Raw genomic sequence first — 12,393 nt, 5'->3', positions numbered from 1 at the left:
ATGCAAATCTGTATAGTGAGAGATGTGCCTATGGGGTGAGGATGAGAGAAGGAAAAGAGCATGGTAAAGTTTCTCTTTGTATTACAACTCCCACAACTAAGTCAGACAATTTGGGCAGTTGTAGTCCAAAAAATAACTTTCCCAACCCCTGATTTAAAAAATATATAACTAATTTATAATACTGAGAGTAACATTTTGTTGGCTCTGTCACTCTCTGGTCAGTTTAATAGTCACATAATTAAACCCTGATATCCCATTTGGGGCTCATTGTAACACTGGTGATTTTATCCGGTTATTAATGGTCCTAGCAAGTATGTAAGTGTTTGAAATGGAAAGCTGATCTGTTACATTGGGTAAATTATTTCTTTTTACAGCAGGGACAGGGAACATGTGGCTCTCTAGATAATGCCAAACTGCATCTCCCATTTTCTCTCACCACCATTAGTTATGCATGCTAAGCAAGATGGGAGTTTCAGTCCAGCAACATCTGGGGGGTGCACTCTGCCACCAGTGGTTTAAAGCATTTTTATCCCCTCTCCAGTCAAAAGCAGCTCTCAGAGTATCTTACAAAGATTGATTGATAAATGGGTCCTTGGAGGACAGAGTGGAACTCTGCAGTTCACATGTGTTCTTATTATGCCATGGAATGCTGTTATGCATTTGTTTGGGTAGAAGCTCCCATTATGCATACAGGTTTTAGACAACAACAATGTATAATTTAAACCTGGCGCTTGGCTTACAATGAAGATATGGTGATTAGTCACATTCCAGGAAATAGCAGTTGTAAATCATTACCATCAGACCTCAGACTATTCAGGAGATGATATCTGGTTCATATGTTAAACCCATAACACATACACTCCTTTTGTTGTCACTGTGTCAGCTGTTGTTTCAATTTTAAATTTATAGTTTGCTGGCCATATTGCACAAGTTACAATGGTACTGTAGGTGTTAGTTTGCTGTGCTTCACCTGAGTATGTTGTATGTAATAGGCAGCATATAAATACTTTAAAATAACTAAATTAGTGCCCAGCTAAGTGGCGATATTTAAGTGATATCACAAGAAGTGAAGTCTGTGTGGCTTGGAGCCTTGGAGAATCCAGTTCACTTGAAGAACATCTCCTCCTATACTTATGGGGAGAGCTTTTTTTGGATCTTGAGGCTGATGCATAACCTTCTGACACTGTATCGGTCAGATGACATCAGCAGCTATGATGCCATGTACAAAAATGAATGCGCTTTTTCACAGCACAGATGCTCTAGCTGCACTGGAGCTGGGGACCAAGCTTTACTCCTTTTTTGTCTTCCTCATGCTGTAGTTGAGGTAAAAAGTTTTCTAATGGTACAAGACACAGCACATGCCTTTTTAAAACTCCACACATGGAAGGAATGGCTGTTCTCGCAAACAGACACATGTGCCTTCTGGTTATTTTTTGCCTCATCCCTGCTGGAGCACAAATGATGATAGTTTAAAAGAAGATATACAGGATAGTGAACTTAGTTTCTGACACATATTCCCACTATACATGTTTCCTGTCCTTCTATTTGCCTCAGAGGGTACGTGTGCTGCATGAAGTACATTTGCCATTGTTAAGATTTTTTGACTTTTTGGATACAGGGGAAACCACAAATATATTATGGTTTCTAATTTATTGGGTTGATGTCTCAGTCCTTGAAGGGACCATAAAGAATCTTTGGCCAGCAAATCTGTTTTAGTGTTCCATCTTGATGTATTTGAAGGAGAAACGTAAAGAACTTTTCAAATAATATGCTTTTAATGTTTAAAGTTTTTAATAATGTCAGTATGTCAGACATGCCTCCAGAATGGATGAATTAAGAAGAATATTGCACACTGATTTTCCTTAAGTTAAATCATAAAAGCATTTAAAGACCAGGTGTAGTGAGAAGTAAATTAACTGAAAACATGCTGAACTCTCATTGTCTGCTTCTATAGTGTCCAGCCAAAACCTGGAAAAGTTACCGTTTGGAATCACAACTCTGCCACTGCCAGGCAGGCTAGGGGATTCTGGGAGTTTTAGTTGAATTTCTAGTTCCACTGAAATGTGTTGTTGTTGTTGTTGTTGTTGTGTGTCTTCAAGTCATTTCTGACTTATTAAGGTGACCCTATCATGGGATTTTCTTGGCAAAATTTGTTAAAAGGTGGTTTGCCATTGCCCTCCTCAGAGGCTGATAGCATTTGACTTGCCCAAGGTCACCCAGCGGGTTTCATGGCCAAGTGAGGAATTGAACCTTGGTCTTCAGAGCTGTAGTCTGTTATTGGTTTTTAATAGTTATGTAATTTTAAATCTTACATTGTTTAATCTTTTTTAAGGGGGGTGATACTTTGTATATATGGATGTACTATTTTAACTGTTGTAAGCTGTTTTGATTATTTTAACAAAAAGCAGGGTATAAATAAAAGTTTTATTTATTTTTTATTAGTCCAGCTCTCAAACCACTGTGCTATGCTGGCTCTTTCCAGTGAGAGCAACTTACTGAATCAATAAGATTAATGCAACTGTTGACCTGCCATTCAACAATTGATTCAGGGGCATATATCATATAGGACATTAGTCTGTTGACTCTAGTTGAGACAGACTATAAAGTCCATTTGTGGGATTTGTCCATGGCTCAGAGAAGGACATAGTTGCCAGGTCCCACAGTGCTAGTTGAAGTTTCAGGGAACTGCTGTGCTTCTCTAAGTCTCGGAGACAAGGAGTTGGACTTGATGGTCCTTGTGATCTACTACAGTTCTATGATTCAATGATATCAGCTGTAGTTGCTGTTTGCCACTAAGCCAGCCCCTCTGTGGGATCTGTCTGACCCAATATATTGTTGTTGTTACTTGCTGTCAAGTCAGCTTTGGTTTATGGAAACCCCATGAAAGAGGTACTTCCCAGAGCTCCACTTGCAAGTTCAGGACTGTGACTTCCTTGAGTGAGTCTATCCACCTGTAGTGTAGTGTGGTCTGCCTCTTTTCCTGCTGCCATCATCTTTAGCAGGCATAATTGTCTTAGTATTGTGGCTGTACTTTAACTGCCCCTGGACAAACAGAACAGAGTGATCAAGATTGCAAGGGATCTGAAAACTAAGCATTTAGAAGGTGGTTGAGGAATTGGGTGTATTTAGCCTCAATAAAAGAAGTGTGAGACACCTCTTCAAAGAGTGGAAAGACTATCATGCGGAGATGGTGTGTGCTTGTTTTCTGCAGGTTCATAGGATAGGATCTTAACCAATGGATTCAAATTAGAAGAAAAGAAATTAAACAGCTTCCTGACAGTGAAAACTATTCAACAGTGGAATGGACTGTCTTGGAGGGGGGTGGTCTCTTCTTCAGAGGTCTTTAATCAAAGGTGGGATGGCCATTTCTTCAGTTGTTTAGTGTGTTTTCCTGCATGTCAAGATTTGGACTAACACTAGATTCTAGTATTCCATGCCAGTGCTGTGATCCTGTAAGTCTGACAACTGGAGACACATATGTCATGTTAAATCAGGGGCAGGTGCTGGGGGACCTGTCCTTCCCAGATATTGGAGTTTATCACTCACGTTTTTAAATTGGTTCCAGCCTCCCGGGCTGGAGCTGGGACACAGAATGGAAGTGGGGATTATCACTCACTAAATCACCACCAAACTGCCGGCCACCATCAGGCCGGATCCAAGCCGGGTCCCAGCCATACTCCACCAGCACTTTTAGAAGTCTGAAAGCTTCTACAAAGTGCTCGCAGAGCATGGCTGAGACCCAGCTTGGACCTGGGCTGAGGCCAGCTGGTGATTCAGCAGTGATTTAGTGAGCGATAATCCCCGCCTCCATCCCGCATCCTGGCTCCAGCCTCGGAGGCAGGAGCCAGTTTAAAAAAGGTGAGCAATAGTCTCCATTGTTAGACCATTGGCTATTATCCCTCAGCAACTTTACTAGTGGTGAGGAATGGTGGCATGAGTAGTTCATAAAAATCTAGAGGATCATAGGACCACCACTTTTACATTCAAGACTGTGCATTGATGGGAACCAAGAACTAAAGCACTCAACCACAAGTGTGTACTTGTGTATATTTATGTACCTGGACCCATGCCAAGAAATGATTACAGGAAGACATTTGCAATGGATAGCCTGCCTATTAATATACGCAAAGTTAATATCTAAAGAAAGATCACTAAATGCAATTAATAAATAAATATTGGGGAGTTCTGCAAGTACTCAGAAACAGTTTGACTGATGATGTTGTGGTTCCTTTCCATAATGCTATCCAGATGTTCACAGGTTCAGTGATGAAGTAAATATCAGAAAAGCTATTTATCTATTTTAAAATCTTTTATTTATAAAGCTCTCCTCAGTTCTCAGTGTATTAATGTGTCCATATGTTGAACATATTCAGGACCTTCATGCTTAGAAATGAACATAAGAGTATGTATCAGTGCAGTAAACAATAACAATGTTGCAAGCAACAACATTGAAAAGATGAAAATGGGCTGAATGGGGCACACAGTGAAGGCTGCAATGATATTCCGAGTAGCATTTAGCTTACGTAAGTATAGGAGGGTTAATATTCTAGTGCACAATTGCTTGAAAGGAAAGTCAGTTAAGATCATGTGCATAGGACTGGGATGCAAACACATTTCTCCAAACTTGGCATTTGATTTCTGTTTTTGATACCATCCACCTATCTGTTTATTTATTTATTTATTTTGCTGGCACTCATCAGACTTCACATTTTTATAGATAAGAAGACATTGGAAGCATTAGATTCCTTTTGAACAGGTTAACATTTTCAGAAATAAAAATATATTGCATTTCCTTGTACAAGTAAATCTGCATTCATTTGAAATCAATCAACATACAAGTCAGACCTGTGACATTTATTTGACATGTATATATTTCTAGGAGAAAGCTATTTATAAATCTTACAGATGGGAAATATAATTGGAGGCTTCTATGTTTTCATGTTTCCTTATCATTCTTGTTTTAATTAAATGTTCACGGTCACTTGGGGAATCAGAGTGCAATTTACATTTTGTTTTCCACCCCCTGTAATCAGAATCTTTTGTGAATTTTAGAATTTCATGCAGTTTCAAGTTTCAGATCTCCTAATCAATGCAAGAAAGCCAAAATTAGAGCATCCCCATGTTAGATGGTTGTCCAGCTTCTGCTTGAATGAATTCAAGAGAGGGAGAGCCCACTTATACCTCAGGAAACCTTGTCCTTTTAGACTGAGGGACTGAGAGTTTTTTCTCTTTTTTAAAAAGCTAATCTGGATTCTGTTTGGGGTCCCAATATCTCCTTCTGACCATCTGAGCATCCAACGTGTGATGATAATGAAAACCAGACAATCAGATACTCCACTTAAATATTGGAATCTCAAGATATTTATATGGGAAAAAGAGCAGGCTCTTTGGTAATCCTTTAGGCTATTTATTATAAGCAAGCATAGATATACAAACACTTTTTCCTTGGGGAGAAATGGGCACTTTGCTTTCATCATATTGCATGGATAAATTCATGGAGGATAAAGACATCAGTGGGTATTAGTCAAGGAGACTATATATCACCTCCAGTTACAATAGCAATATGCCTCTGTACATCAGTTGCCAGGGAGTATGATATATTAATTTTGTTTTGTTTCTATTATGCCCCCCCCCAATAACTTGTTAGTAGATCAGTATATCTTAGGTATAAATCATATCTTTGATCACATTTTTAATCAAAATATACTTTCTAGGGGTTTGCCACCCCTAAACAAAAAATTTATCTGATCATATTCAAATAACCTTATTTTAAATGACACCAAACAGCTATGTTCTCTATCAAAATATGGGTTATTTATTTTGGTAGGACTCACTTTGAGACCAAGCTAAACTTTTATATTTAGAAAATAAGGCAAAGTTAACCTTTATTATTTAAATCAAGCCAAAGTTAGTAGCTTCATAGTAGACTCATGTACAGAATAATACAATAGGTATTTTTCTTCTAACAACATGGAAGCTGTGCAGCCTGCTCCTAAGGGGCAGCCTGCAGGCACCTCCAGCTGTGCCAGATTGGGGCCACGGCCCCAATCTTGCCTTTCCAGGATGCAAAAAGGAGTTGCAAAAAGTGGCTCCTTTTTGCAACCTGGAAAGGACATCATAGCCACAGCTCTAAGGAGCTCCTTTGGTACTGCGTTGTGTAAAAGCAGTGCCAGAGGAGCACCGCAATGCCATGCGTCGCATAGAGTGGAGTGTTGTGTCACACTGCCATGGGGGCAGTCACAGTGTCAGGGCATGGGTTGTATGGATGCCACACCCCAACTTCACCCCCCAGGGCAGCTTTAATGACTTATCTGTACAGTGCCTTGGTAACAACTTTCCTATCAGATTTGTAAAATCAGGCACAGACAGCATCAGCTTTCCATTGTGATTCATAACATTTTCATTATTTCAGATGTGTAATCCATAGAGGCCTAGTGCCAGCCTCGAACAATAGTTAGCAACTATAGACCACCCAGTGATGCTGCAAATCGTAAATCTGCATATTATAGTATCCTAACCTTCAACACATTTTGCATCCTTTCCAAATATGTTTTGCCTATTTACTACTTGGTAATATTTATCAAATTTCATTCTTATATTCATGGCTTGTTTATTGTGCTTGGTACCTTGGCTCTCTTTTTATCATCTCCTTCAGATAGTTATGGTTGATTATTCCTGGCTTTAAAAATGTTACTGAGTGGGGTATATTATTATTATTATTATTATTATTATTATTATTATTATTATGCTTTATTTATATAGCACTGTAGAATTACATAGTGCTGTACATACAAACAATAAAATACATAAAAGTAAACCTGCCCATGGCATACATTCTAAGAAATAATAGCATAATACATATTCAGGGAATCAGAGTCTCGTCCTTGGTTCTAGAATGCTCTTCTGACCAAACGATTATCAGATTCTGTTACTCCATACTGTGTGGGTAGACCAGGAACCTGACACAAGCGCAATATGCCCAGAACTATGTTCTCAAACATTAGTTGTCTTTCCAGATCCAGTTCTAAACTCCTGTTTGTATTCAGTAGTTGGTATTGCTTTTAATGAAGAGGGTGTTTTTTAACTTGCTTGTGCCCTTCTCTGTGGCTTTTACTCCAGGTTGTTTTTGTCACTGCAGTTATGGATGTCCTTTGTGCCCTGTGGTGCCCAGTGATTGAGTCCCTCCAAAACTGTTTTAATGAACATGAAATCTGAATTTGATTTGCTGTCTTAACTAGTTTTATACTGTGCATGATCTGCAAAGCTTGCTATCAAAGCTGTCCTAACTTCTGTGTCTAATCAGTTATTTCCACCATGACCTTGATCAATGCATCATACAGTGCAAAATGAAAAGAAGTATATCTCATAACTTTCTACCTATAAAATAAAAGCATTTTATGCTAGTCTACTTTGGCAAGAAGTGCTGAATATAGCACCATGTAAACCTTTCTTTTGTGGAAAAAATCTATTAAATATTTCATGTGGTTGATGTTTTGGTTTTGGCTTGCAGTGAACTTAAAAAGGTTCATTGCAGGCCAAAAGAGCTGTAGTGTATGATATGTTTACATCTGTTTCCTTTTTCAGATATTAATGAATGTGTAACAGATGCTCATACCTGTAAGAGAGGGGAACACTGCGTTAACACAATTGGATCCTTCACATGTCTTCAACAACTCAACTGCCAATCAGGTTATGAACTTAAGGATGGTGAATGTGTTGGTAAGGCCAGAACTTTACTTATTTTTGAACAAGTGTTGATCAGCTATTTAAATGACTCATGCCCTCAGTTCATGTTTTATGAGTAATCCTATGTGTCAAGATCTGGAATTAAAACACATTTTTAACCAATTCAGTCTGTGATTTACTGTTTGGAACCATACCTGTAGAAAAATGACTAAACCAATCTGTATTATTTACATATAAAGTGTGTATGTATGTATATATATATATATATATATATATATATACACACACACACATACACACACACACACACACACACACATAATTTTCACTTATGTAACTAATACTGCTACATTAGGGCTATAGCCATGTAGGGTCCAAAACACACTGCAGAAATAATCCAGTTTGAGACTGCTTTAACTGTCCTGGTTCAATGCTATGGAATTGTGGTAACTGTAGTTTTGTGAGACATTTAGTCTTCTCTGCCAGACCGCTCTAGTGTCACAATAAACTACAGTTCCAGGATTCCCTAGCATTGAGCCAGGGCAGTTAAACTGGATTATTTTCAGCCAAGCATGGTTACAAAGCCCTCTAAAGATTCTCATGCCCAATGCACAAGGGGTCTAATGCTGTAAGATCCATGAGGACATTAGAGGGTGGGGCTCACATGCCTGTCACATCCCTACCATTCCTTTAGCTCTCTGTGTATTTTGGGAAATGCATGAAAAGGACTATTTAAAAAAAATTACAAAGGTGTTATTTGCCCACTTTTTTAGAGAGTGTTGGTGCTGCAGTCTCCTTTCTTGCCTAAGCCCTGCATGAGAGCATGTTGCTGCTTGACATGCCAGGAGAAGATGATGTTCTTTGCTGATATTATACATTTCAGACTTTCAAATTCCTTGCTCCTCAGATAAATTCTGTCCCATATCATCGCTACCAGAGGTGGAAATCAAGCAGTGCTTAGATGTTGTTGGGCTGTATCTCCCATCAGCCATAGATAGCATAGCCAATGGTGAAGAATGAAGGAATTACTGTTCAATAATATCACATGAATCGTGTCCTTGGTTTAGGTTTACTCTTTGGCCTCAGCATATTTCTGTCATTTTTCACATCCCATCCCAGTTCCCCTTCCCCTTCCCCCTCAAAATGTCATTCTGCAGTAACACAATATGATTTTCTCCCCACCATCAGATTTACATCTGTAATTGTTATATAAAATATCAATTGCTTAATCCTATTGATATTTCTGCAGCAGAATCTGTGTTTCTGACAAGTCTGTTCCCCTAGCCTTCCTCATTCTGTCGTCTCTAAATATTATTTATGCTGCTTCTGTATGTTTTGGTTGTCTCTTAATAATCCATGCTTTTTTCATTAAGTGGGTCATTTTTGAGCATACTGTTCAAATTGTACATATTGTTTATCTTCATCCATCCATTGGCTAAATATCTTTGTATGAATTTTTGGATGCACACATTTTTCTATGCTTGTTGTTGTCATATGCATTCAAGTCATTTCCAGTTAGGTGAAACTTATCACAGGGTTTTCTGGGGCTGAAGGTGTGTGACTCACCCAAGATTAGTGGTTTCCATGGTTGGTTGGGGATTCAAGTCCTGGTCTCCAGAGTTATAGTCCAACATTCAAACCACTCCACTATGCTGGCTGTCTATGAGGATTTTCACACTTGCCTGCATCGCTGCTAAAAATGTCCTCCAAACAGAGCTAAAAGGGAAAAGAAGCTGTGAAGATTCTAAAGCACTCAGATATAATTTCAGTGATATCCTCTACCCTGTAAAATAGTTACTACTGTTCTTGCATGTGAGAAGTAGCACTGTTAGCAAATGGGGTAGAGACTAGAGGTGGAAATAAATTTCTGTTCTGAGCAGTTTGCCTTCGATACATCAGCAAGGCTTACAAGGTATTTACAAGAAATAAATTGTATGCAAAACAATGCATACATATAAAAATGTAACTGGCTAAGTTCTGCAAAACTGAGAAAAGATATATGCAGCAATGTCTTTGTCAACAGGGAAAAGTTGAATAAATTAGATAAATTTTGGTAATAAACACATGACTTGGGGGGAGGAGGATATCAAAAATTTGCACAAACAGTGTGAGAAAACACCAGGTTGTATAATTCAATACAGAGCAGGAAGGAAATGCAAGTGGAAGTCAGAGCAGCTTGACAGAATCTCAAGAAAATCACTAAATCACATCACTACCCTATATTGCACATGGAAGCTCAGTCATAGGACTACCTGTGTCCTGATGCGGCCAAAAGGTCTTTGTGTGAAAGGAATCCAAATATCTGGGAGTAATTTACTTCTCTGGCAAGTTCAAATTCTCTCAGGAAATGGGATTTCTTCCTTCATTTTCTTCATTATATTTATTTAGTGGTCTGGACTGTATAGGTTATTTTGGAAGCTGTACATCTACTTTTCACATCCCTACCATATATTCAATCAGTGCTTGAAGGGGAATGTGATCATCTTGGCTGTCCCCAACCTGACCTCCATACAGTCTCAAGCCCTCCTCGACCTCTCTGCACTGGGAAGAATTTGAGGGCCTATACTCACAACTGAATACCATATATAAACATAGCCTTCGTCTATCTGTACACACCCTACGTGTGTGTTTATATGCATGTATGTCCCCCTTTTAATATTCTTCTCCAGTTGCAGAGGTTGGGGCCAGGATTAATGGATCCATGCAGGTTGGTTTTGAGGCCAATAGGGATGATCTCAGTGTATTCCATGTTTTGAATGAATTCATGGGGAAAGAATGGAGTTTTGAAGCATTTTTCCTACTTTGAATTACTTGTTGTTACCTGCTATCCTGTCAACTTCAAATTACGGCGATCTTATGAATGGAAAACTCCCAGTCATCCTGTTATTAACAGCCTTGCCTAGGTTCTGCAAATTCAGGCTTTTGGCCTATCCACCTTGAATGGAGTCTTTTTTTTTTTTCTCACTGCCATCTACCTTGTCAGACTTTATTGTCTTTTCTAGCAGACCATGTCTTCATGTCCAAAGTGTGTCAGTCTCTGCTTAGTCATCTTTACTTCTAGTGAGAATTCAGGCTTTATTTGCTCTAGGACCCATTTACTTGTCTTTTTAGCAGACCAGCGTATCCACAAAACTCTCCTCAAGCATCACATTTCAAATGAGTCAATTCAGCCACCTCCATCAGTTCTCTTCCAATCAGCATCCTTCACTTTTCAGCTTTCACAACCATACATAGAAATTGGAAATATGATGGCAAGGATAATTGTATATGTTTACACCTGTGAGCACAGCCTGGCCCTAGCTCTGCCCTGAGAGCTCCAGAAGAGGCTGTGGCTTTAGAAGACAACCAGGAGCCAAACCTCCCAGCAACAGGGCCTTCTAGTACTGTGGACATGGAAGAGGAGGACAAGGAGGATCACATACCTACCTTTATCCAGAGAAGATGAAAGACCACCTGCATTCATGAGGGCTGATGATAAAAGCCTGAGAAGCACACCAGAGCTTTTGTCAGAAGCTATCTGAGGCCCTGTACAGACAGGCGTGCCGGCCTGTGGGCAAAGTAAGGGTGCAGCATCCTGACTCTGCCCCCAGGGTGTCATGATATTGTGCGATGTTCCAGATGGTGCATAGTGTCATGGCATGCCTCCGACGCTGCATCCAGATGATTGGAGATGATCTTGGAGATGTCTCATCTGCAAGGCCACCATGGGTCAAGATCAACTCAAGGAGCTGTTAACAACAACAGACAATTCTGATACTGGTTACCTTTGAAATACCTTTCCATTCTCAGCTTGTGCAGTATTATAATAACCTCTACATTAAGTGGACTAATCTATTCTTACTAGATTGCTTATCTAATCTATAATTTACAATACAAGTGAAGTTCTATTTTTGCTTAAAACAGTTCCATTGTCTTTCAGTCTTTTTTGAAGCTTCATTATTATTGTTGTTGTTGTTGTTTATGGTGCTGTAAATGTACACAGTGCTGTACATACAAATGATTAATTCAATAAAAATAAAACCTGCCAATGGGGTACAATCTACAAAATACGTATAAAACAATAGGAAAAAATATAAAATAGATCTGGTTAAAATAAGCAGGCAACAATTGAAAACATCAACATCAACTATCCAATCAAAAATCAAATAATCACACAGTGCCTGGGAAAGCTTCCCTGAACAGGATAGTCTTCAACTCAGATGTAAAAGTGGTCAAAGAAGTGATGACCCGTGTTCGTGGGGGAAGAAGGTTCCAGGAGTGAGGGTCAGCAAGTGAGAAGGGATGAATCCGGGACGGGGCAGAGAAAATCCTGGCCTGAGACAGCAGATCTTGACTACCAGAACAGAGGGTACGAGTGGGAATGTACAGAGAAAGAAGTTCAGATAAATAAAGAGGGGGCAGCCCATGCAGGACTTTAAAGGTCAACAACAGAATGTTATACTGAATACGGAAGGGAAAGGGGAGCCAGTGAAGGGATGATAATAAAGGAAAAACATGGTCAAAGCGGTGAGCGGATGTAATAATGTGTGCCGCTAAATGGAAATTAAAGGACAAAGATGAGAGAGGAAGCCCTGCCAGAAGGAGGTTGCAGTAATCTAGTCAGGACACCACCAGAGCATGGACCAGAGTCTTGGCAGTGGAGGTCGAGAGAAATGGACGGATTTTGGCAATGTTGTAAAGAAAGAATCTACAGGCTTTGGCTGTGGC

The 12,393-nt window shown here is 39.4% G+C and overlaps 1 protein-coding gene across 1 annotated transcript in view; it reads left to right on the top strand.

The window, feature by feature from the left end:
* The window catches only part of FBLN2 (fibulin 2), a 145,715-nt gene that overhangs the window by 106,530 nt on the left and 26,792 nt on the right, over nucleotides 1–12,393 (top strand). The window contains exon 9 of the mRNA XM_089523101.1: nucleotides 7,585–7,719. Within this exon, the coding sequence (XP_089379227.1) occupies nucleotides 7,585–7,719 (135 nt within the window). The remainder of the gene's footprint in view (nucleotides 1–7,584; nucleotides 7,720–12,393) is intronic.

The sequence above is a fragment of the Sceloporus occidentalis genome, unplaced genomic scaffold (genome assembly GCF_023333645.1).
Source record: "Sceloporus occidentalis isolate IW3139 unplaced genomic scaffold, rSceOcc1.0.p SCAF_1, whole genome shotgun sequence".
NCBI classification, from domain to species: Eukaryota; Metazoa; Chordata; class Lepidosauria; order Squamata; family Phrynosomatidae; genus Sceloporus; species Sceloporus occidentalis.
This window is presented reverse-complemented; position numbering and strand designations above follow the sequence as displayed.